The following is a 27,989-nucleotide window of genomic DNA, read 5'->3' as shown; positions in this document are numbered from 1 at the left end:
TGTTGCTGTCACTCCAGTAACTAAAGCATTTCAGAATGGATTCATTTTACCCCAAATATCATACTCAAAGAAACAGGGTCACCAGAAAGTTCCAGGACACAAATATACTTCTTACAGGTGCCCCACACTGATAGCCATGATTATTATCAATAGTTCATCTAGACTATAAACATCATGCATGATTTCCTTTCCAGAATAAATAAAAATAAACACCACCTTTTTGGCATCAAAGAGATGTGAATAAAACTATTCATTTTTGCTAATATCAGGTTGATTTTTTTTTTCCATCCCCCTTAAAGCCAAATTCAGTGCCAAAAAAACATTCTCAAGTGATCTGGTACATCTGCTTCACCAATTTCACGAAGAATGGCTTGTAAGAATAAATACTAACAGTTCTGTATCTTCAGCCCTATGAGTACTTGTGTCAATAAAGTATAATTATGATCATTAATAATAATATCAATAAGCTTAACAACAAATATCTTGTTATTTACATAGTTTTTTTTTAATTCTTCAAAAAAAGTTTTTAAATGAACTGGTTACTTTTGCTGAAATGAGTAGAGGAAGAACTACCTAGAGAAATACAAAAATAAGAACTATAACCTGTGAGGTTGGGTCATTTCTTATGAATATGTCATTCTACCTGCTTCAATTAAGAATGTCTTTCCATGTAATTTAAGAAAAACACATGGAACCATGTTTTCCATGTAACTTATTTGATGTAAAAATTTGTGAAGTATATGATATTTTATTTTTATATTTTTTCTGAACCAGGACTATAAATCCATATAGACATACAGTATAATTAAGCAGGTAATTCCAGAACTAAGAATATATTCTATAATGACCATTTCATCTTACCTGTTTGCACTCTTCGTAAAAATTTAAATTCTTAATTTGATCACATAATAACTCATTTGCTTCATGGAAAGAATATAGTATAAGATGTGTGACTATGGCCTGTGTGTGTGTGTGTGTGTGTGTGTGTGTGCGCGTGTGTGTCTGTGTGTGTGAGAGAACTATTAGAGGTAAGAAATGCCTCTTTAAGAATCATGAAATTCACAAAGAGCTCAAGAATCATGAATTCCTTAAGATAAGAAATACATTTATCAGAAAATTGCCAATTATGCATCTTAGATGACATTTTTGAAATAAGAAGGCATGGGACAACGAGATGAAGGGGAGCAAAAATCCTACCCAATCAATTTTCTAATTAGTACAAGATTCTAAAATGATGTTTCCTAGGAAACTAGTATTATAAGATGGTGGTTTATCTCTATCATAAAATGATACAGAATATTTGGTGCAGTAACAGTAGATCTGCATAAGGTATACCAATCCTTTTTGGAATTACCTGCTATGTCTGAACCAGAGCTATCCTTTCACTAATGTTTATCTTCACTTGGAGGCATTTTCTTAGTGTAAATCCCTATTATTATTCAAAGTGGGGTCCAAAGACCATCAGAATCAGCATCTGCTGGAATCTTGTTAGTAGACACATAGAGTCTCAGGCCCCAGTCTAGAACTATGGAATAAGAATCGGCATTTTAATAAGATCCCTAAGAGATCTGTATGTACATTAAATTTAGGATGTCAGAGATCCTGACTTCCAAAGATGGAGACTAAGGCCCTCTATCCTGGCATTGCAGAATCTTGCTGTTTGGATGTGAGAAGTCCATTTGGCTTCACTGGGCCACAGTTGTCTTCAGTGATAAAATGTAAAGATTTATCTAAGTGTTTATCAAAGGTTTCTTTTACCACAAAGGTTCTGGGAGTCACTCTCCTACATGGAATCACTGTGCAAAAACCTGGCATCATCTCTTCTGAATGTATTACCAGTCAGGGAGGACTCAAGAACTTTAAAACGATTCTTCTGATAGAACTGATATTTTAAGACAATCATGGAGGCAAAACAAATGTCAAATACCTATTCCTAGGCCAGTCAAGGGTTCAGAGCTATAATCATTAGGTAACTTTTGTGGACATCTGGAGTTGTTGCCCAATCAGATGGGAGGAAGTGGAAACAACTTCTGCATGAGCAAACTGCAGACTGCATTGATTGGGCAGAGAAAGCATATGCAAATGGAAATGCACTTGATCTGTAAGGTGTGAGTCGCTCAGTCGTGTCTGGTGTCTGACTCTTTGTGAACCCATGGACTGTAATCCACCAGTCTCCTCTGTCCATGGGATTCTCCAGGCAAGAATACTGGAGTGGGTTGCCATTTCTTTCTCCACAGGATCTTGCTGACCCAGGGATCGAACCCAGGTCTCTCACACTGTGGGCAGATTCTTTGCCATCTGAGCTACCAGGGAAGCCCATCTGATTTATAGGCTCTGATTAAACTCTACAGTATGACTCCTAAAAGAACAGGGTGACTGTCTGGCTGTTGGCATACTTTTCTGTTAGCATTGTCCTTTAAGCAGCCAATCTGTCACCTTCTTCGGAGATAGGAGTACAGTAGCTTTAATCTCATTGTGGACAATGTGCTCTGGCCTGAGTCTGAGCACCTTCCAAGAATTCTGTCTTAGAAGAATCTGTCTGAATAACAATTGAGCCCTTACTGTAGCTTCAAATCTATATATACCAATTGTTTTACCCATCAGATTAGAAGATGGAGATATTTTTAAAAATTTTAGTATTTGCTCTTATACAAAGATAAATGAAGATAAGCAAAGGTAAGCAATCTTTGTTCTATATTTGTTCTTCAGGAGATGAAAATTCACACAGTTTCATCTGAATGAAGCACTGTCTCTTCCAATACAACATCAACTCCTTCCTGAGTGTCACCTCCTCACCAACCCATGTCCACGCCCTGAGTGAGGGATTCCTTATTTGGCTCTCACTGCATGGTGCCTCCATCTCTTCCACTGCCCTGGCCTGTTGGTCTTGTGATTATCTCTTTGTGAAGACGGTGAACAAATTCTGATCATTTTATAGCTCTAATGTTTCACCCCAGTGCCTGGCTCTTGAAGGACTCTCATAAAATACTGGTTAAATTGAACCTGATTGAAGGTTAGAACATAGTGTCCAGTAAAGAACTCTATCAAAGAGACCCATATAGCAATTGATTGGTCAAGTACAGGTCAATATTGAACTTTGGCTTTCATTTCTATAGTTTGTGACCAACTCTCTCCTCTGTAGACTTCCAAATAATTTTTTTTAATAGTACCTTCCTCACAAACTCCTTCCCCTATACAGAAACCTTTAACATTGAGTCTGGAATTTGGAAAAGACTCCATATAACTCTTTAACAGTAAGTCTGTTACCTCAAATTTAAATCCCATTACTGAAATACCATTTAACCCAGGATTCAATAAAGCAGTTACAGTCTAGTAACCAAGACTTCTGCATAGTAAAATAAAAATGGTTCTTAATAATAACCTTAATACATGGTGATTATCCTGAAATGCTTACTGTGTAATCGATTATCAATTCATGTCATTTTCTGAATCAGTTTAGTGTTTGGTCTATTTTTTACATTCTAATTGAATAAATTATCCCCCCCCCCTTTTTTGGTGGAGATACTAGATATCATTAAAGATATTTCCAGAACCCCAAGAAACTTTCAGTTATTTAGGATTTGCTAATTTTATAAGCCATTATAAATGGCTTAGTGGTTTTTGAAATTTATGGTCAATTTATAAACCACCCTTACATCCCTTCTCTTCCTGTCTTTACTTCTTGGTTTCATTAATTTTCATTAGGTTCTCCCTTGATCCGACAGGAGAAGGGAAACAGATTTACATGCGGTATTTCCCCTCTATTTACGCATCACTCCACCAGGAGATGTTTTAGACAGTTATCCAAAAAAGAAGCAGCCTTACTGTCTTTTCGCTCTACCTCAATACTAGCTGGGTATTTCCTTCACATAGTACAATATCTGAAGCAATTTCTCTGAGGTCCATGTTTACAAACAGTAGGTAATGGAAAGGCCAACATATACGTGTGAAGGGTTATCAGTGAGTTTAAACGTTAGGCTTTAAGGACTTTGGCTCTTCCTCTGTAAACCAGACTTGGCAATGTACACGCCACAGTGCTGGCTTGTTTTTCTACAGGATCCTGTTGCAAGGGCTGACTTTTCATCCCTTCACTCAGGATTCTGACTAGAGCTCGCCCACTCACTGGCTGAGTATCTGTGTTGTACATTATTCTTTCCCAAATGGATTGTTACTATTAGTCTGCATTTTTCCAAGATGATCTGCATTCTGTTATCTACTGTGAAGTGAAATTTCTTAAGGTTCATATATGCTTTTCTAATTTGTGTTTTAGTGTTCCTTATGGTATCATCTGCAAAATACATTTGTTCCCTCAAGGAAATGCCTTCTTCAACATCATTAAAGAAAATATTAAATATAATATGTTCCTTCAATAACATTTCCTACAGATCCAACCTTAGACCTCCCCATCACTGTTCAGCTAGTATGGATCATCCCATTGCTTTTTTATTATGATCTGGGGACTAGTTCCCAATACTTGAGATAACGGTACACACAGAGTGGCCACAGTGGACCCATGGATAAATACTGAGGGGGGAAAAAAAACTAAGTCATCCTGGATCTGCACTGTTGGTTTTCAATGTCGAAGACATACAATCCCACTAATGAGGTGTCGGTGTTTATGAACTAACCTCTCCTTGTGTGAACCCTGGTGCCCTTCCCAAAGTTCTGTTTGTACAGCTTGTTCTGAAATGCTCATCCGTAGATGAAAATCCTTGCCGTTGTTTACCCTAAATGATGTATCCTTTACTTTGGGGTCAAACAATTTCATCGGATATGGGCTCAGTCTATAGCCCATACATCTCTCTGTCCTTGTGACATGATGACTTATGGACTCGGCTAATTTGTGGTTTGGTTTTGTCTCTGGAGGATGCTCCTATACACAGCATAGCGATTCTGAACCTTCCATCCACTCCAGCCCCATTTGATGATGAAACCTCTAAATACTCACTTTTGACTTATATCTTTCAATAGAAATATTTCACAATGATGCATTTTATTTTAATTTTTTATTTCCCCCCAGACTTACGGAGGTATTATTGACAATATTGTATACACTTAAGCTGTGCAAACTGATGATTTGATATATTATACGTTATTTAATGATTACCACCAAGAGCTAATTAACTCATCAGTCACCTCATAAGGTGACTATTTAAAAATTTTTTGGTTATAAGATAAATAACTTCAGTTATAAGATAACTTATAACTTCTTCAGCTATAAGATAAAAAAAAACCCTGGGATCTAATGTGAAATTAGTTCATAATGTGGTATTGTATACTTGAATTTTGCTGACAGATCATTTTATTTTAAATAGACTATATGCTTCTCAAGGTGAGGGCTGCATAAACGTTTTTTCCCCCATGGAGACTCTGCTTCCGTCTGGTTGGTGTCCTCCATGATACATTCCCTTAGCTCCCTAAATACTTGTCAAAGCACTCAGCACAACTATCATTTACAGTTTAATTAATGCTCTGAAATTTGTCTGCTACTCACAGGCCTACGGACTCCATGAGGGCTGAGACCATGCGATTTTGTTTACTACTTCATAACGAGCACAAGCACAGAATTTGCCTCATGGAAGGAGATCAATAAATATATGTGGCTGCCTAACTGATATCAGGAGAAAAAAAGAACCAAGCTATTAAGGACACAATGCAACTGCCTTTAGGCCAAACTGCCGCTAAATTGATTTCCATAAGAACCAAAATATTTCCTTCCATCTGTCTTCAGGAAAGTCAAAATGAGTTAATAAGTACCTAGAAAGTACACAGCAGGACTGTAGATACAGAGAGGGACACAGAAGAAATGGGTATTCCTTCAATAACATTTTCTACATGTTACTGTAGGAAATGACTACAATGACCATCGCTGTAGGTAGGTCGTCTAAAGAGCTGACTCTCTAGATCTTTGCCATATGAGTCCCACCCACTCACAGAGGTTTGTCTCCCTGCTCAGTGTGATAGCAGGTAAGTGTCTCACTTGCTCTGAAGGATGAGGTCTCCCAGAGCTGGCTGTTCTTAGGCACTCCAGAACTAACCCAAAATATATTCCTTTGCTGTATTCCAAATGTCTCCTTCTACAGCCACGATGATGAGGCCACAGGACACAACTTGAATCTGAACCACCAGCTACTAATGTGCTATATTATTTTCATCATCATTTTTACTTGCATCAATTACTAAGCAAGAATTTTATAAAACCTTAACCTTAGCTAATGTCTTGACTTTTTCTCCCCATCTTATCTAGTGCCCAGGTGTCTCTAATCTGTATGGAAGTCTCTCCTCCCTAAACATCTTCTAGGTTTACGGTGTACCTAAACTGTTCCAGAAGGTACTATGACTCTTGATTAGTTGTCACAACGTCCAAAGTCCTCTCCCTGGTTTTCAGAGCTCAGAAACTGATTCTCCTGTCTAACTTGACTTTTTTTGTTTGTTTTGTTTTACTTCCCAGAATGGAGTTGCTGGTCTAGGTATGCATGTCACTGTGTCTAATGAGAAGATTAGATGGTATGGTATATGGTATATTTAATAGTATGTGGAAAAAACTCCATCAGTGATGACTATGCTTATAAAGTCTTCAACGTATTCCAGTCTTTTCTTTTCCTTCTTTAAATTCTTATTACCATAATAATCAGCACTCTGCCACCTGGGATAAAGACACTCTAATTGATCTACTATTTTAGTTACTCTATTTCCATAAATAGACTAAGTTCCCAGGGACCAGGCACCATGCTGTATATTTTCATTGTGTTTACAAAACTGCCTGGGATAGATGTAGCTGTTTTATAAACAAATTTTAATTAATATTTCATTTACTGAGTTTAATTTATTATAGCACATTTTTGTGACTTTATCTCCTATGGTTAAATTTTTTTCATAACTGTCTCTATAATCATGTGTAATACAATATAGGCCCTTATATGTACCACATGGTTTCATACAAATTAATTAGACAAAATGATAAGTTCATGTTTAAAGGCACCTCCCACTTTCCTATGCTTTGTTTGTTTTCTGTTTCTGTTTTTAAATATAAGGAAATTAACGATCAGAGATACTACATGATTGAATGAATATCAAATGCAAAGTTAGAAAGCTAGCTGGTGGCCCCAACAAATCAAATAAAAATGGCTAGTGTTAAATAAAATGAAGAATTGGGAATTAAACATGATAACACAGTCTGTTAAGACAGGTGTATATATTTTTCCAGTGTCTACAGAGAGAATGTAATTCTACCATTTATTTTTTTATTGTAAGGAAAAACTCACTTCCCCAAAGTTAGAAGTGCTTTCACAGAAATAAGTTCATTTAATTTCATTGACTCCTGGGAAGAAATTTGGAGAACATATTAACTCTATGTTATAAATAAATTGTCCAGAGAGTTGAAGTGAAAGAGCTCAAGACTAGTCACCAAAATTGGTGGTTAAAACTCTAATCCCCACATGGGAATGCTACATCTGTCCACAGGACAGCATCATGGGTTTATAAATATGGTCGGGTGTAAAGTCAGTTTTAGATTAAAAAAAATCACATCAACATGTTCCAAAAGAGTTCTCTTACTACTCAGAAGGGCAGATATACAAGAACAAGGGGAGAAAACCAAGAGGATAATCTGGACAATGTCAAGTTCAAAGTGTCTTGTTTCTTTGAACCATGTGACTACATGGGGCACCAGAGGGTAAAAGATGGAATGATTCTTTTCTGGCCTTTATGCAATCTTGAATAGAAACTGTTTTTTTTTTCTCCCCCTCAAGATAAATTTTAAATTACTAAAGAGAGAAGAGAAATACATAAGATGAGAAACACCGCGGAAATTCCCACACTGTTCCCAGGAGAGAAGTCCAAGTAACAGCAAAGGTCTCCTCAGAGAAGTGTTTAACTGTTATATGGTTAATCCATTTGGAACACCTTGTTCTAAATGGAGAGACAAAAGAGATTTGCTGTAAAGTCTTCCACTTCAGCTCCCAAGAAGACAACAGTGGATTAGGTGACCAGAGAGACCACTTGGAAACTTACACGCTTGTGGTGTTTCTGAGTCATGTCTTAAGTCAGGGATAAAGCTGACTTTGAACGATGTGGCTCATGCTTCAGAAATGTTTTGCTCTAGACAGATGGACCATATGGAAACTATGAACTGGCTTCCTACATAGGGCCATGATGAGCCAATGCAACACTTTCACGTTTTCTGTTTCTATTCAAGTCATCCAATCAACAACATATTATTGTAAGACTCGGTATATGACGTGCCTTTGTTTCATTTCTGACTAGTGATTGTTTTTAATGTTATACATATTTGCAACAGAGGGATTAAAAATATACTCATTTAACAAAAAAGGCATGAAATATTTTGCATATTGACTATACTCAATTCTTCAGTGTTCTGGCTTGCTTTCATGTATCAATAAAGGCAGTGCAAAAGGGGGATAAAACTTATCAAAATCATAGATGTCACAGTTTTCTTTCCAACAAAAGCTAATGATAATCTTTAACAGTTTTCTGAAAGATTATAATTACCAAAAAAAATAGATATGATTAAATCATAGTGCAAATTTTCTGAGAATTGGTACAGGATTCAGTTGGGGGACACAATATTTATTCGTGGTTTGCTGCTTTAATAACTATTAGAGGAATACCAAACATTTCTCATTAAGATTAGAAAAATATAAAAGTATTTCTTTATAGATTGGGCTTAATGTTTAATGAAAAGCTGTGTGGGTGAAAAAAAACTCACAGTTGTTGGCACAATACCAAAATGGAACCAATGAACAGCACTTAGGCGATAGCATGTTTTGTATAGATCGTGGGAGGGCCACAGAAGAGCTGAAATTAATATGTGGGGAATAACTGCACTGGTTCCTAAGAGGTATTCAGAAACTATCATATGTACTCACTCAGCTTGCAAATCTTTTTGCAAAGGCTAGGATGAAAAAGATCATGTTTCATTATTATAATTAAAATCGAGTGGTCTCAGATGCTTTTTTAAAGAAGCAAAAAAAAAAAAAAAAAAAGGCACAGATTTAAATAATCTGGGTATGATTGTTTAAAAAGGAGAAGCATCTAAGGAACTGTAATTTAAAGGTTTTCTTCCAAGGAGACTTACTGAAACATAACTAGATTGTATGTCTAAGACTAGGGCAGACTAGCAGGATGTACCCATATAGTAAATGTATCTCATTTTACAGATTATAATTCTCAGCTTCTGATATTTTCTATTTTGATTGGAGAAAATCTTATAGGAAATTACAGAATTTATTCATTTCCACTCACAATGAAAAATTCAGGGAGGGAGGAATGTTTGGGATATATTCACAGCAAACTGGCAGAACCAAAGGCTAAAACTGACCCATTTTAATTCTCTGCTATAGGTACATAGATTTGATATGCTGGTGACCAAAAAAGGTGAATTTTTAATTTTCAAACAATAAACATGTTGGCATAGGAAACTGTTCGGTGTTATGTCGCAGCCTCGATGGGAGGGGAGTTTGGGGGAGAATGGATACATGTACCTGTACGACTGAGTCCTTTTGCTGTCTACCTGAAACTGTCACAACATTGCTAACAGGCTAAATCACAATATAAAATAAAAAACATTTGACAGTCATAAAATCATTCAGACCTGAAATAGATTATTTTTTATATATATGTTTTCAGTTTTTAATCTTGCTTCAAAGTTTTGAAAAGACTCTTACCTATTAATTTTATCTTGGCTTATAACTATTCTCTATATTTATGAAAGATACAGCTTCTAGTTAACTACAAAATAAACATGTATTTTTAATCATTTCAATGAGACATTAAATATCTTTTAGCATGACAAATTATTTGAGTCCATGGACCACACAGACCCTATATATCAAGCATAAACTAAAAATGCATTGCACAATAAATGTGCTTTTAATGAGATCTACTAATTTTAACTGCAGGGTTTTAATATTTAATGTCCTGACAACATCTTTGTTTAATTTTGTCTGTTGAGAGAGAATAAGTGTGATACTTCGTAACGGTTCATCAACTCCTTCAGGTCATTGGAGAGGGCACCATTTTAAATATATCTATAAATAACTACAGTGCATGAAAAAACACTCTGCCTTCTACACGCAATGATGCTACACACACTAAGTGCATTTCCAAACTAATACACATTGCTGGTTTTTCATTAGTGAGATCAACTTAAACTCCATTTTTAAAAAGGAGCTATAAAGCTAATGCCAAGTTTAACAGATCAGTCAGCAAATAATTGCCGGCCCTTCTGCTCCTCTTAGTTGTCCTATCTGCTTCACAGGTGACACCAGGTAAAAGGGAACATTATCTTACAGCTTCCATCATACATTGGATGCAGATGCAGGGATCCAAAGTTCTAGGCGTCTAGGATATTTGCACATCTCTCTTAGGTAACAAGGAGGAAAACCACAAGGAAAGCAATTTTATAAATATGAAGGCAAAAAAACAAAAAAACAACCAAACACCCACATGGAAAAAAGCAAAAAAACATTCTGGATATAACAGAGTAGATAAATGGTGTGACCTTTCACAACACTCTACAAATAAAACAGCATTATTCAAAGGATGCAACGAAACTGGATAAGACAGCAACAATACATCATGAGACACGGAATCATCTGAAAGAAGCGGTCATGGACAGAAGTCACACAGAGGATTTCTTTTCTTACTTGCACAAGTATCTTGAGGGATTTGAAAGGTCTTTCACCATGAAGCACTCGCCTCCATTCACACAGAAAGTTTTCTCCTTCTCTGCACACTTGACAAGATGGCTTGTCCCAGCTGTAGATGTGGATGTGGCTGGATAAAAGATAAACAGGGAAAGTTTTACACCCATCTTTCCCTCTTCTGAGCAGCCTTTAAATACTCTTAAAAGGAAGAGCTCATATAAGATAAGATGTACTCCACTAAAGTTTCTGGCTCAATAAACAACAGCATTAAGACTTAAACACATTAAGTAATTTCTACCTGTAAATAAACAGAATACAATTATAAAAGGATAATTATAGTTAATTTAATTACAATTAAATAGGAAACAAACATTTCTTATAACCAATACTTTATCTTCTAAAGACGTGGAAAAGAGAAGATCTACTAAGAAAAATACATTTTCCATGTATGGCTGAGTCCCTTCACTGTTCTCCTGAAACTACCACAACATTGTTAATTGGCCATACCTTAATACAAAATAAGAAGTTAGAAAAAAAAAGAACAATTTTCCAAGAAGGCTCAAAAATAGTGATATAAATTCATATCAGTGCAACTGAATTTAGATATCAATGTTAAATGGCAACTAATCGATAACATTATTTCATTTTGAAATGAAATATTACCTGACACAGTCTTAGTGATTTTTAACCCTTTGTCCTCTATATTAATTTCTATTTTAGTATTTGCAACTGGAATTCAGATCCTGCTATTTACTTATATTTGACCTTTCATGTATTTTCCCATTTTCTCCCGCCTTTCTTTTTCCTTTGCTTCATCAGGGCACATTGTGCTTTGACATTTAACTTAATTGCTCCTCTAATTCTGCTTGATTGTTACTCTACCTGATCAAAATACTTAGCATCTGATTATTCACTTTCTGAATGATTCAATGCCTTTCTGGTCTCTTATTCTTCTGTCTAAGGCATGTTTGGGACCATTTTATGGTCCTCACCAATGGCTTTTAGGAGGAAGAGCAAAGGACAGTCAAAATGATTTGCACTTTGGAGACAGATCTGGTTCAAATACTATCTCCTACTAGCTTTGTGTTCAAGAGTAAGTTTCTGAACCACCCAGATGGTCAATTTTCCCATTTAGAAAACAGGGGACTCTTACAGGACTTTTACAGAGATTATCAATAATCTAGGTAAAGGATTACCGATTCAGTGGACACGAGTTTGAGCGGGAGATAGACAAGGACAGGGAAGCCTGGTGTGCGGCAGTCCATGGGATCACAGAGTCAGACACAACTCAGCAACTTAACAAGGTAAAGGAATTGGTGCTAAACTGGCATCTGATGAATAATAGCAGGTGGCAAAATGGAGCAGATATGGAAGAATCTCAATTGTGGTATCTATCAAACAGATATAAAGCTTAATAGAAATCAGAAGATTTTCAAAGACGCATGCTTTTCTTGAATCATTACTATGGTAATTAAAAATTGGATTCATTTTTAAATTGTTCCAAGAAAAAGTTCTTTTCAGAATGCTTTTCTAAATGTCCAGCTCGGGTCTATAAACCTAACCAAAGAATCACGGAGTGATTTTCTTACCCTCTCTTATCAGCTACCCTTTTATCATTTTTTTTTTTTCAGGAAGAAGGGAACATAATTTGCATCATTTGGCCTATAAAATCATTGAGTAGGCAATTTCTATATACCACTTAGCATGAATTTTGACATATATCTTCATGTGAAAAACTATATACTTAGGTGCTATGAATATTTTCATCCATGGCAACTGCCTTTAAAAATAGTAGGTGGGTGTTTGTCTTCAGTGTTAAAGGTTTTGTGCTTAAGAACTTTCACTGCTGACAGGGATCTATGGAATGACAAGCTGGGCAGAGTATTTCTGCCGAGGGGACCACCCATAGAGTTCTGTCACCCTCATTCCTGCAACGGAGCTCTGAGCCTCCAACAGACCCCAGCAGCAGTCCCTGAATCCCTCCTGCCAGTCTGCTAAGAATTCCCCCTTACACACGCTGGGCAGCAAACACTGCAGCAGGCTCTTCCAGAACAAATGCTAAGGCTTTCACTAAAAACATCAAAACCAACATTCCCTTCCCCGCCAAAGCAGACACTCCATATTCATTGCAAACTAACAAAGAAAATTAGCTGTGATAGACAGAAGAGACAGATACATCATACCTATTCCTTGGACTTTCTGATCTTGTTTTATCAACTAGGTAGCATTAAGAAACGTGGGGTTAAAACTTGAAATAATCCATTTCCCCTCTCCAATCCTTTAAAAGTATTCTCCCTGACATGCATTATCCTTTGCATGACACCCTCAGTTATGACACAATCATTTGCAAAGTCCTTAGATCATGGAATAGGATCACTAGGAATAGGAATAGTTGATAATAAAATAACTCTTGGAGAAAATGAAGTAGCGGCTCTCTTATGCGGTCAGGGACTATCCTACTTAGTGCTTGAATCCTTTAGCAGCAGAAAGAATAAAAATGATCATGGAATTACAAAGCAGAAATTAACTCCCAGGAGACACAAAGTGTGGACTGACTTGGATACAACTGTTCTGAACCAACAGCCAAACACAGGAATAAGTTATAATTAATTGTCAGAAGAACCGGGGCTGGAAATGGTGATAAATGCACCTTTCAGATTTTTGCCAGGCTTCCTTATATTCTCCTTAGTTGAACCCTGTGCATGGTCAGCCCGAAGCAGATCTATAAATTTTGCAGTGATATCCTTTGTCTTTGGTCTATACATGCTGTATTGCTCAGTCAGTTTCCGTTTGGTAATTCTGCCAGAAATTAATGAAACAGACAGAGCAGGTTCTTCAGCCAAACTGTAGAAACAGCATTCTTTTTAAGGCAGCTGGCAGGAATTTATAAGAGGTAAAGATTACAGTTCTGCCAAGAGAATGTGCTTTTGATATCTAAAAGATGACCTTCATAGCTGCTTTTAAAAGAAGTAGGCAACAGAGATCTCACTTACTCAGTCCTTAATAAACTCTGCCTCATTCTGCTTTGTAACTAGTTTGTCAAAATTTGCTGGTAGAGTCAGAAACAACTTAGCGACTAAACAACGACAACAAAAGTAAGTGCTAACTGAACAGCCATTAGGAATATGTAACTATGACTTCATTACCTTATGTTTGGCATTTATATGGACATTTTATCCCAAACATACCTTCTCTGGAATGTTACCAGTTTCAAAATTATAAGGAACGTGTAAGTACAGTAGTTGCTTTCAAGTGTTTCACTCTCAACCTGGTCTGTCAGGATGGACAAGTGACTTCAGGACGAGTGACCAGTGACCATTTTGAGGAGGTCTGGACAGTTCTCTGACTTAACCATGGATGTGGAGACTAAAATTACCATTTTAAAGACTCCCCAAATCCTCCACCCGGCAATAGGATTCCCTCCTTTCTAGCCTGCCTGCCTCCCACTGCGCCCCCCACCCCCCGCCTTTCTTCTTTCCATCTATTCACAATTCTTTAATTGTGACCACCTAGACATAACAATAGCTAAAGTCACTGCAGTGGAAATTTGTAAGGCTGTAAACAATTCTCCCTAAAAGGAGATCTTTATAGATAAAAGGTAGTGAAAGGACCCTGGAGTTAGCTGAGAAGAATCAGGTGCAAGGCACAATTTTGCCAAATATTGTCTGCAGGACTCTGGTCCCAGCTACCTGTCGCAGAGTATTCAGCTACAAAAATGAGATATCATAGTATTGTTGCAAAGTTTGATAAAATGCTTTGCCAGCTGCAAAATTACACACAAAGAGATGACATGTTTCCATTACTAATGGCATAAATGTGGAACAAAGAGAAGCAAAAACATTTCTGTCCGGACTCTGTAATTACATATAATCAGCCTTGAATGTTGTTTCTTGGTAAATTATTCTTTTACAAAATGTGAAGAGATGGTTTGATTTGGAGGGGTAACCACTGAGTGATTACAAAACATGAAGTAAATATTAATAAATTATTGTCTTTCAAAATCACTGTCAATAATTCATACCTTTTCAATTTGCTTATAAAATAAAACTGAAGAACAACTGAGCTAGAAGAAAAAGAAACTATCTCAAATATGTAATTATTTTCAACTTTCCAGATCCACATAATTCTATAATAGTTCTTAAAATTTTTTATTGAAGAATATGATTTACAATATATTGTAAGTTTCAGGTGTAATTCTCTAACATTTCTGACTGAGCTTCCAAGTTACATAAATTCAATGTATTTGTAATCTTTTGTGTTATCTGAATGGTTTAAAACTCTGAAATAGTTAAATATATTAATAGCAACATATCCACAGAATATGGGCCATAGTATCAGTAACTAAACATTTTGGAAATCACATACTATTGCACACTTTAGTAAACATGCAGAATAAAATTTTGAGGAGTAATTAAGTGTTGGCTGCTCATTACTAAATATTTTCCCATAGAATCACACAGTGTATTTCCTGTAGAATACTAGGCTTTTTCTGCTCAAAGACAGCCTAAAAAGAAAATACTGCTGGAAAGGATGGTTCACTTTCTTGCTTGTTTTAAGTGGTGTTTTCCTTATCAGTGAAGTAGATAGCACCAACAAACCATAGCTATTACACAAAAGCAAACTGCTGATAAGAAACCAGTCTATTCTTCTTTGACAATTAGCAGGAATTAGTATGAGTATATAGTGTTTACCCCAAGGAAGGATCATTAGATCCTGTCTTCCCTGAGGGAATGAGCCCTGACTAGGAGTTTTAAGGACAATTCTTAACAATTTACTTGCAGAAGATGAAATTAAATCACTCCATGCAGTTTCCTCAATACCATATACAAATACTAACAATTTTTATATTCTGACATGAAAATGTCAATTGCTGCAAAGTTGCAGGGTTTTTTTTTTCTTCAATCCTTACCTGTAATATTCTCCGTGGTTATGTATTTAGAAATCTGCATGCTTCCTTGATGTTCGATCTCCCAGTTTTTTAAAATAAATCTGAAATTATTATTTTTGCTTAGAATGTAGTACCTCAGCAATTATGTACCAGAGCACTTTGAACTTCTACTAGGAAAAAAATGCTTATGTTGTTCCTGAAAATGATGCTCTGGCTCAGAAGATGAGCAAGAAAAGCCACACCACCTAATGCAGTTCCTATAGATGCCAACGGATGGGTGGGGAAGGCATTTGCTCTCCAAAGGAAGATCCAGAGCCAGACAGAACCACGGAAGCATCATAGCCCTGGGTTGGCATTTTTTTTTTCAAGTAGTAATTCAATCCTTTGCTGAATAGCAAATAGATACTTGGGGGGAAAAAAATGATAAGAGAAGATCAAAAAAACCTATCCTGACCTGGGTATTCCCAGAGCCCATCTCCTTGGCCTCTCCTCTTCTCAACTCTGCTATAGAAACACTTCCCTCTTCCTAAGGGAAGAACCATCATGAGACCATAAATGGAACCAGAGCTTTCTAAAGTAGAATTTGAGCATCTCACTTCATGGACCTCAGCACTCACTAATAAACTGGAAGTAATGTTTTTTAAGATTATTTTTTTTATGGAGACCATTGTTTAAAGTCTTTATTGACTTTGTTACAATATCGCTTCTGTTTTATGTTTTGGTTTTTTGGCCTTGAAACAGGGATCGAACCCACACCCCCTGCATTGGGAGATGAAGTTGTAACCCCTGGACTGCCAGGGAAGTCCCAAGCTGGAAATACTTAGAAGCTGGTAGATTACCCAGAAGGTAAGCATCTGTCCAAAGAATAAGCTGATAAGGGCTGATGGAGGTTAATTGGTTAAGTGACAGACTTGAGCTTTAGTATCTAATGTCCCATATTGAAAAAGAGGATACAAATCATCTCAAAAGAATAGTTCTGCAGCCTTTCATAAAATTGCTCAAGCAAGTCACAAAAGTGTACAGGATGCCCAAGGTCACAGAAGTGAATCGGGACACGCTTATTTTCTATTTTCTTATATGTATTTTGGGGCTGAAGTCGGTTCATAGAATTGCCTTTAGATTCCTCCCACCCTTACAAGCTCTCTGGGAAGACTCTAGTATTATTTCTTCCTTCTTTGGCAGAATGAAAAATGACCCATGGGGGCTTCTGCTCGTAAAACAAAATTCTAATTTTTGTTGTAACCCTGAGCTCATTTGTAGCTAAACAGAAAACAGATTCTAAGTTGCCAGCAGTTGCTGAGCAAATGCTTGGGTGTCATTAGATAGTGTTATCCTTAGAAAAATAAAACTTGTCAAGAAAGGTTATTTTTCAAACAATAGATGTTGCTTTTTTTTTTTTTCTTTCTTACAGCACATTTCACTCACAATGATCACAGGGTGATCATTCTAGTCAACTGCTTCTTAGAGCAACAAGTTAATGGCATAAACAGCTTTTAGGATGTCTTTAGCTTTGCTAAAGGAGTCTCCTACAGTGGATTGCTGGCTGGGTGGAGTCACACGAAAGCTACATTTTCTTCCTTAAGCCAGTAATCTTTTCATAGCGAAGAAGCCACTCCAGATATACAGGTCTGCTATATATTTTCTATTAATTGCTGACAGTTTTATCTGAGTATAAAATTTCCATAGCCAGAAGTCAACAAACTTTCAAGCTGTTTGTTGACTCTTTTCCTATCAATACCTTTCCTAAAGAAGTAAAATCCATATAGCCTACAAAGCAAATGCTAGCAGTACACTTGACTGGCTTAATTTGATGTATTTATAGATCTCGCCAGGCTAAATGTAGAAGGGGCACATTCTTTATTGTATTCTGCATTTTCTACCAGTATCAGTTTGGCTGGAAGAAGGTCATGCCATTGTAGAAAACGTTAAACTCTCATTTTCCAGATTGGCCAAAAGTTTGGAGCACCAAACCAATCACATCAAAACAAAGGGAACTGATCAAGGATTCAGTTATTCAGGGAGATGCTGAAATTACCATGTAACATTTAATGACATAGGTTATTTTATTCATCAAGTAAATGAAATGAAAGTAGATTAAAGGTTAAAAGACAGAAACTATGAGGCAAATTCATTATCTTATTCATCAAATTAAAAAAATCATGGCATATCAAAATAAAAGTCATGGTCATTTCAAGAGATAATCAACACTGATGAGACTGAAAATCAATTTCTATAAAAGTATCTATAAAGTATTTTTATCACCCAAATGAAACCTAATCAAGCATCAAGATACAGCTACTAATTTACAGGAAGAACATGGGTCAGGGGGAACATATAAAAAAATGTCACAGGATGCAAGTGGAAAAACCCAAACTACGGAGGCTCTACAGGGCAAATAACCCGATTTCTTTAAAAAAAATTAAAAAAAGATAAAAAGACAAAGACAACTAGAACTTGATACAGATCCAAGGGTGAGAGAAAAGAAAAACCTAAAATATAGACATTAAAAAGAGATACATAACCCAATTACAATGAGTAAAACTTATTTAGATCCTGATAAAAGGGGCACTCTGATCATTGATTCGATAATACATATTACTAAAGGGTTACCCTTAATTGGTATATGTGTCAAATGTATTATGGTTATGTTTTAAAATAGTCCTTATCTTTCAGAGATACATGCTATAATATCTCTACATTGAATAATAAGATGTCTGTGATTTACTTGAAAACATTAAGAGGAAAGGAAAGTGAGTGATCTCAGGACAAAACAAAACTGATCACTGCTGAAGTGGATGATGGCTGCATGGCAATTTGTTGCTTTATTCTCTGCACGTTTATATGTTCAGTATGCATGTTTATCTATAGGTACATGTTTAAATGTATGCTTACCAATGTTTAAAACTTAAAAATGCAAAATATAAATTTCAGCCTTTTTAAAAAGATGTCTTTATAAACTGGAATTAGAATGATACTCTATACGACTTAAAAATATTGACTCTGGCCACCAATCTAAGTCATACTTAACTGTGAAACTCTTGGGAAGGTGGTTTCCTTAATATCAAGACTAAGCCAAGAATGCTGACTACTGCTTTGAAAGTTCTAGCCAATGCAACAAGGCAGGAATAACAAATTGTGGTATAACTGTAGGAAAGACGAAATAATCATTATTGGAAAATGATATAATTGGATACTATCCATGGAGTCGGATGCCACTTCCTTCTCTGGAGAAGACTCTTGAGAGTCTCTTGTACTGCAAGGAGATCAAAACAGTCAATCCTAAAGGAAATCAACCCTGAATAGTCATTAAAAGGATTGCTGCTGAAACTAAAGCCCTGATACTTTGGCCACCTGATACAAAGAGCTGACTCACTGGAAAAGATGCTGATGCTGGGAAAGATTGAAGGCCAAGTGGAGAAGTGGTGGCAGAAGATAAGATGGTTGGATGGCATCACCAACTCAATGGACATGTGAAAGTCACTCAGTCGTGTCCAACTAACTCTGCGACCCCATGGACTATATAGTCCATGGAATTCTCCAGGCCAGAATACTGGAGTGGGTAGCCTTTCCCTGCTCCAGGGGATCTTCCCAACCCAGGGATTAAACCCAGGTTTTCTGCACTGCAGGTGAATTCTTTACCAGCCGAACCACTAGGGAAGCCCAAGAATACTGGAATGGGTAGCCTATCCTTTCTCCAGCAGATCTTCCTGACCCAGGAATTGAACCGGGGTCTCCTGCATTGCAGGTGGATACTTAATCAAATTTGAACAAACTCTGGGAGATAGTGGGGGATAGAGGAGACTTGAGTGCCACAGTCCAAGGGGTTAAAAAGAGTGGAACACTACTTAGCAACTGATGAGGAAATGGTTGGATACCTGTATTAACTAGCAAGAAAATCTAATAAAATAAAAGAATTATATTCACAACAGCAAGAGTAAATATCAGTCAATTAGGTCAGGCAGGTGTGATCCTAACAATAAATATGCAGAATGGGAGATACTTTGAAAGGGCAGTATAGAAGGGGAATTGCATCTGTACTTTGGGTAGAAGAAGGCATTCTATTAAAGGGAAAAGCAAATGAATTTGTGGATGTAGAAAACTAAATCTCACATTCAACGAAAAGCAGTAGTTGAGTTTGGGAGATGGATTGTAAATAGGGAGGTGAAGTTAATGAGGCTATAAAATAATAATACATCCATATTAAAGAAGCCCTGGCTGGAATTAATGTTTAATCTGTAGGTCATGGAGGGAGTTGGGCTTTTGCTCAGGGCCATCATTAATAAAATTAATGGTCTATTCTATAGTATTTGGAAGGGGAGAAAAATGGAGACCAGGAGATCGGTGAAGAAGCTGATGTGAAGGCCTAAATGAGAGAGAAAGACTGCTCAAACTAGCACAGAAATGATGGGAGAGGAACTGGTGCCATATTGAAGAACTAACACTACTTCGTATGCATATACATTAAAATTAAGCAAGAACTAAATGATGAAGTTTGTATTTCACACCTTGTATTGCACCTCTTTCTAAAGCATTCAAACAGCCTAAACACACATTTTCTCATTACTCTTCACACAATCTAGGAACTACCACGATATTATTAGACAGAGGGACTGAAGCCCATTCTGAATACTCAACACTCATTGGTAAAATTAAAATGTCAAGTCTTGCAGCCAAACCAACATGACTGATGCTTTCCTAGTGTAACTACCACATGTCTGTTGATATCAAGGAACCTGTTACAAGCAGACAATATTCTAGTTCGCCCAAAATTCTAAGTATACAGATATGTAGGTAGTGATAGTCTTAGGATTTATGAAAGCATGTCCTTGACAGGAAATGACTCCCGACAAATCATTTTAAGTAATCTACATGTGCAGTATTTTGCGTAAAGGAGTCTCTATAAAAGTATAGGTAAAAAACAAGGTTCAGACAACACAGACATCATCTTTCAAGGGTTTCAGATTGGAGTCAGACCGCTTTGATCAGTGGATCTCTAACACAACAGACCTGAAGACTATCCCTTCAAATGGCACCTTGGCAGCTCTAAACCCCTAGACTGTCCATCACTACACGCCATTTGGCCAAATTACAGCAATTCTGTGTTTGTGTGATGACTGTAGACATAAAGAGCCAGACTCCAGTTCCACAAGCTCCGTATTTTCCACACTGAGGCCAAAGGTTGTTGCATATAAAGTAATGAAGCGGTAAAAGCATGTTTGATGATAGGAATCTTGCTGTCTTGCACTTGGTTAATTTCAAGGCACAGATTTTCTCAGAACTCCCAGGAGTTCCCTTTTCCCAGGTTTATGACCAGAATAGCAAAACATCCCTTCCTGTAGGATGATGCATCCATGAAATGTATTTCTGCGGTTTTTAGGGTCCTAGCACAAATTCTAGGTCACCAAATAACACACAGAAATCTTTTTTCAATATCACTATGGCCATTTACATATGGCCAGAAAAAAAAGTTTCAAACACACAACTTTATTTTTTCTTCAATTTTTCTTTTATGGAAGTATAGTTGACTAGAAAAGGAGATGGCAACCCACTCCAATATTCTTGCCTGGGAAATCTCATGGACACAGGAGCCTGGTGGGCTATAGTCCATGGGGCTGCAAAAGAGTCAGACGTGACTTAGCAACAAGACATCATCATCAACAACAACAAATAGTTGATCTGCAATGTTGTGTTAATTTCTGCTGTGCAGCAAAGGGATTCAGTTATACATATGTACATTCTTTTTAAATATCCTTTTCCATTATGGATTATCATGGAATACTGAATATAGTTCTCTGTGCTGTACGGTAGGACCCTGGTGTTTATCGATTCTATAAATGAATCGATACATCTGCTAACCCCAACCTCCCCCTCCATCCCTTCCTAAGCCCATCCCCCTTGGCAACCACCACTCTGTTGTTCTCTATGTCCATCATTCTGTTTCTGTTTCATAAAACAGGGTCATTTGAGAAACACACATAATTTTAAATGCTTCACCTCCAGAGAACACTTTGCCCTGCTGCCCACAGGACTAGCTGGTCTCATAATACTTAGTTCACCCTAGGTCTTATTTTTCTAAAGAATATATTCTTTTCAGGTTAGAGGTGGGGATGGGAAATATGACAGGCAAATCCGTGCCTTTGCAGAACTGGGCCAAAATTATAAATTAACCTCCACTACGTTATGCCTAAAGAAGCTTTCCTTCAAGACTTGGGATTTTTTTTTTTCTATTTTGTTTTTCAATGTCTAGGCCTTCACGCTCAAGCTGAACAGACACCTGTTTTCCTACTGTTGCCATTAAACCTTGTTGTTCAATAAAAAGGAAACAGACAGGTGCACGCTTCATACTTTTTTTCCAAAGTACACAATATATTAAAAAAAACAAACAAAAAACAAAACCTGGAGCCATGTGTTCAGTGTCCTACTCTCATCATCTGGTCGAACTGTTTTATATACTGACATCATTTGCTTGTTGGAAAAACTTGATGGAAATCATCATTCCGCTTACAGCTAAACCAAACAAGGGCACCTTGAAACACATTGTAAAAGAAAGGCAGAGGAGAGGCCAGGATCTTATCGAAGCTGCCTGGCTGTTCCCTGCTCTGGAAGAAACAGGGAATATTAAGAAGGTTCACATGTAGGGTCTTAGTTATAATTTATTGTTTTTTTCACATTTCTTTTTTTAAATTAATTTTTAAATTGAAGGATAATTGCTTTCCAGAATTTTGTTGTTTTCTGTCAAACCTCAACATGAATCAGCCATAGATATACATGTATCCCTTCCCTTTTGAATCTCCCTCCCATCTCCCTCCCCACGTTTTCTTTTTCCTGGAGGTGATATAGCTAGCTGGGGAATAAAACACTTTTATCTCCTGATGCTGTAATAATTCAGAATGGCTATAGTCTTCCCGCCTTTCAAATATAAGCCACAGACACTGCAAGTCTGTATCTAATACAGATCTTTGCTCTTTCCATTCCTCACTGAGGGCTCCATACCTAAATACTGATGGAGGAAAGAGTATACAGCAGGAAATCAGGGCTGTGTAGCCCCTTAGCTGTGAGGGAATTATGGCTCTGCAAAGCCACCCCAAAACATCCAAGCAGGCAGAACTCAACCGAACCCTAGCCCACGTCCACTTTGCCAGTTTAATTCCTCCTGTTCCCATGCAGTTTCTGGAGAGGTACCAAACGTCTTCAGTTGAAATTTGTCACTTATGCAAAAGTTTTTTTTTTTAATATCATATGATGCTAGGTTATTTATTTATTTAGCACTTGCTATGCAGTGTGTGGGATCTTAAGTTGCCTGACTGGGAATTGAACCTGTACCCCTTGCACTGGAAGCACAGAATCTTAACCACTGGACTGTCAGGGAAATCTAGGAAAAGCTTTAAAGAAGTCAAACACTTTGCAGAACCAAACGGTAAGTCTCAGTAGGAATCTGCGCTCAGATAAGCAATTCCAAATACCTAGTGAGAACTCGCCAGTTCAGTTATGACTGAATCCAGTGACTACCATAATGGGGAAATCCAGCCAGTGTTAGTCATGATTCTGAGCTCCACTAAGAGAAAGTTCACAGACCACAGGCAAGTTCTGGTTATATTTCTTAGTGGAAACAAGCCATCCGAGACAAAGGCGATCTTGTTAATAAGAAGAAACCAGAGCTTGAACCCTATTCTTTCAAAAGACCTGTTTGATTCATGGCTTGTCCCTTAAGAATGCCTTACTTCCTAATAATACTGAAATAAAGAGCTCTTTTGTTAAAAGAAAGTTTTTTTTGCGTGTGATTACACACCTTGCTAGTGTGTTCGATACTTAATCCCAGGAATGTAAATATCTTCATAGACATCAGTCCCAGATGGGTGATCTTTTCTGTTGAGGAGCTTGCTTCTCCCTGTACCTCAATGTCTCATGTTCTATGCCCAACATTTGAGTGCTTCCATTTTTCTCAGAGTCTAAAGAACTCACGGAAGTGAGTCATTATTCTACAGATGCCACACAAGTTCCTGGAATTACATGGTGATAATGAGAAAAGGATCTTAATTACCAGACAGATGTTGTTAGAACTCAGTAATCCTTCACCGCTCCTTCACACTGTTTTCCATTAAAAGGTTATCACAACCTGTCAAATGGCTGCATGGATCTGTCACAGCCACCAGACCAGGCCTGAGGTCCCTGCTTGGGAAGTTAATTCCCTACTCTCCAGAGCACTGTTCGTGTGTGTGTGTGTGTGTGTGTGTGTTTGCTTGTGACTATCGCTTTCCTTCCTTAGAAAATCAAACTGCACTCTGTTACCCAGTAACTTAAAGCTGCTTTCTACCTTTAGATTTTTTTTTTGTAGAAAAAAGTGACAGGACCTGAAGAATTCATTTGTAAATAAGGACGGTGGCTATTTTGTCCTTAACACAATCTCATCTACCCTGGAATCAAAGCTCTTTTCTTAGAGCTTATAAACAGACAATGTGACCTATGCTGCCTAAGATATCCCATGATTTCCCCCCATTTTTGTTTTCTAGACTTCTTGTTTTGTTTTCAGTCTAATTAGTTGACATTTTTTCATCATAAAGTCAAATACAGTTTTCAGCAGACTGAATAAAAACTAATTCATTGTTTACCAATACGGGTAAAATATCTGATTATTCTTTAAAGTGTTTCGAATTCAATGTTAATCCTCTGCCCGATGCAGTCCTTCAAAGAGCCACCTAGTGATTCTGTCTGTTTTCATTTTTTGTCTGTTTGTTTGTTTTCAGGATTTGAAGGCCATTTCATCTGTGAATTATTTCAGTTGTAAATAACAAATTTTAGTCGCTCAAAGGTGAACAAGGAGAACACATGGAGGAACAGATGGAAATTGTAAGCGAATGCATAGTGTCAAAATATTTCTTCTAAAGTCAGAACTAGACACTGGCATATCCACAGTGATTTCCACCGAAAATGCTGGCCACACATATTTTTAAAATTAGAAAAAAATCTTACCCATGAATGTTAGAAAGTACACAAAAATGTAATCCGATGGCGGAGGGAAGAGAAAGAGAAAACAAGAAGGATGTTGTTGGTTATGGGAAAACTTAGCACTTCTTGGGCCCTAAAAGTGAACCTGAAGTTCAATTCAATTAGGAAGGTCTGGGATGCCAGTTCTGTGATATAAAGAAGGATGTAGCATCCTTCAGGGAATAAACTTAGTCACAGGAGGATTTATTGCAACTGGAAGGATTTTTGATGCTGAAGTGAAGTGTGGTTAGTTTCCTTGGCTTCTTTTTCCCTGTTGAATGCACCATATTCCTTGGGCTGAGACACTGGAAAATTGCAATTTATGAAGTTGGCGTTTCCTACACAGAACCAAAATAATAGCAACATGGCCATAAGAAAACTTACAGAAATTGAAGAAGTGATGAAATGGAGTCTGTTAAACAGGCAATGTGACCTATGCTGCTGTCTGCACATTCTAGAGAAAGGTAACCCCAGGACATATTCACAGGTCAAAGAGAGAAGGGGACTGAGCAAGGAATTGTTCTTCATTGTTCAGTCACTAAGCTGTGTCCAACTTTGCAAGCCCATGGACGGCAGCACGCCAGGCTTCTTTGTCCTTTACTATCTCCTAGAGCTTGCTCAAACTCATGTCCACTGAGTCATGTCCATCTCACCCTCTGTCGCCCCCTTCTCCTCCTGCCCTCCATCTTTCCCAGCATCACGTGAGTCTTCTTACTTGTGGGACCAGTGCTCCAGGCTCTAAAATGACACTCCTGACCATTTGAGAAACTCTGTGAGAGAAGTCATGAATGACCCAACTCTAGAGATATGAAATATATCTGATTTATTGAAATGTCTCCTCTATTTTATAAGAAATTCTGTGACTTGGCATAAAATGAGGTCAGAACAGAGTTCCGACTGTTCTTAGATCAGACGACCAGGGGAGCAGAGGTCCAGACAGATAGGATCCATCACTCTCATAACTGATGACAAGAAATACCAGGGTTGGCACTGAAGTCTTAGTCACAAGTACCCTGAAAAACCATCAGGAGCATTTTATAATCCCAATAACAAAGAGATCACACCCTCATTGCTCAGCTAAACCTGATGACTTAATAAGGTAAAAATGATATGCTCGAAGCTGGATGAGAGAAGTTATCATTTCAGTGAGACTGACAGGCATCTGTACCAAATCCAAATATAGAACTTGCAACTGTTAGCATTTCCAGTTCCTCAGGCATAAATTAAAATAAGAGACAAGTACCTTAAAATTATTCAGAAGTTGAAGAATGGGCATGATTTGTGGCTAACTAGGAAGCAAATGCTAAATTCTCCATCAGGTTTCTTTCATTCTCTACTTCTCCATTTTCTACTAAAATTCATTCTACTTAATTTTCATTCTCTACTTCCAACTCTTTTTTCATAAAATATGTATATTTACATATTAAATATATATATATAATGATAATAACAAATATGCTTGGTTATCTTTCTGAATAAGACTCCCAGACTCTTTAGATATATATCATCTAAAAGGGAAATAAAAAATGAAAAAAAAAAACAAGTTGTAAAGGATTAAATTGAATTGTCATCATTACCTGTGATAGAAACTGCCCTTCTCTGTCCCAGAAGCATCAATGTCAGAAAGACAGTCCTGATTCTTTAATCTTTTGTAGATTTGAGGAATACAAAGTACTGTTAGGAAACAGTTTATATACAATGTCAGAAAAAAAACCCATCAGATTCATTAGGGGGTCAAAGACAAAAGTACAAAGAAAAGGGTCATGTCAGACTTACTAGTTACTCAAGTGAATTCTCCTGCCCAGTATCCAAGTGTGAAATCTTAAAAAGCAGTGCTTTTCTGGGAATACAACCCTTCTGTTGCCTTTCTCATTAACAGAAGAAACAAATCTATCCATGATTAACAGTCATACTTCTAGAATATGACCCAGAATAAATTATACCACAATGAAGCTAAGAGTTAAACAGCAGAGATCAATTAACTATGTTCGCAACTACCATTTCTATTGGGCAAGCTATTTACCATGGTCTGGCTTTAAGGTAATCTTCAAGGTAGGTAAGGGAAAAGCACAAAAGAAATGAGAAGCAGAGATAGAAGACATTTTATGATTCCAAAGATGGAAGAATTCTCTAGATATTATATTTTTATTCTAAGCATCTTCCTCTTGATATCATAAAACTTCATCCTTCTCTTTAGTTATCTTGTCTTTTGCAGTAGAAATCATATCTGCCTAACCCAATAGGTATCTAGCATTGATACTTCAGGATCGATCCCTGGAGAAGGAAACAGCAACCCACTCCAGTATCCTTCCCTGGAAAATCCCATGGACAGGGGAGCCTGACAGGGTGCAGTCCACCAGGTCACAAAGAGTCAGACACGACTTAGCAACTAAACCAGCGCTATCCTTTTTACAGATGAAGAAACTTAGGTTGGAAGAAAATGAACTGCAGGCCTGTGTTCTCAGAGTAATAAACAAAGTGGAGAGAAATTCTAAGGCAAGTTGATTGCAAGCCCATAATATATCCACGAAAGCTTTCTGTCTCATGATTCTTTCAGTCCAGAACTACCTGTGACCGTGTAGTAAAAAATAAACAAACAAACATAAAAAACTAACATCCTTTCCATAGACTGAGAAGTAATATTCTTCTCCCTTCCATAAAAATCACTTCAATACACGATACTGGATGCTTGGGGCTGGTGCACTGGGACGACCCAGAGGGATGGTATGGGGAGGGAGGAGGGAGGAGGGTTCAGGATGGGGAACACATGCATACCTGTGGTGGATTCATAAAAAAAAGAAAAAGAAAAAAAAAAAATCACTTTCTGAGTATGTCTGTATGTTGGAAATGAGACTCAAAACATTACTTTTACATCATGGATTCTTAGCAGAAGACAGGAGGACAATGTTAAGTCACATCAATGCTATTCTAATCTTAATTCAGGTAAAATGTTCAGTCCATGTTATCTAATATAATATTGTGTATTTCATAATATGCAGATAAAGTGGTTGTCTTTTCAGTTAAAGTTTTCTAAGAACCAGAAGACTAAACCAATACTGAATAGTCCAGGCTGAATTGGGAAAGTGATCAAAAAATTTGGCGATATGACCATCCGATGTGACAGTGTTGTAATGGGTCTTATCTAACCTCCATTCAAATTATCCTTATTTTTCTTTTTCAAGTTCTTTTTTTGGAAAATAATCTAACTTTCATTTATTAATAACCTCCAAGTTAGAAAACCCAACTCATTTATTTCTTTCTGAAGCCAAAGTAAGAGAAAATTATGCAGGTACATATTACAAATGCGTGTACAAACATAAATACACAGATTTATAGACATCATTGGAGAATTATGGCAGCAGGAACTATTTCAAATGAAATGCCAAATTTAGTTATGATGCTTGAGCAATATTTAATATTTGCATATGATATCTGATTGACTTCAATGC

The 27,989-nt window shown here is 37.1% G+C and overlaps 1 protein-coding gene across 19 annotated transcripts in view; it reads right to left on the bottom strand.

Annotated features, from left to right (window-relative positions):
* NRG1 (neuregulin 1) overlaps positions 1–27,989 on the bottom strand; it is a 1,152,455-nt gene that overhangs the window by 28,199 nt on the left and 1,096,267 nt on the right. For 17 of the 19 annotated variants that reach the window (XM_027530077.1, XM_027530076.1, XM_027530078.1 and 14 more), the window contains one exon: positions 10,668–10,797. In XM_027530077.1, the coding sequence (XP_027385878.1) occupies positions 10,668–10,797 (130 nt within the window). Of the gene's footprint in view, positions 1–10,663; positions 10,798–27,989 lie in introns of those variants that run through there. The other 2 variants (XM_027530095.1, XM_027530096.1) reach the window with 1 other exon arrangement.

This window comes from Bos indicus x Bos taurus, chromosome 27 (assembly GCF_003369695.1).
Source record: "Bos indicus x Bos taurus breed Angus x Brahman F1 hybrid chromosome 27, Bos_hybrid_MaternalHap_v2.0, whole genome shotgun sequence".
Lineage (NCBI taxonomy): Eukaryota > Metazoa > Chordata > Mammalia > Artiodactyla > Bovidae > Bos > Bos indicus x Bos taurus.
The sequence above is the reverse complement of the archived record's forward strand: the minus strand, read 5'-3'. Positions and strand labels throughout refer to the sequence as shown.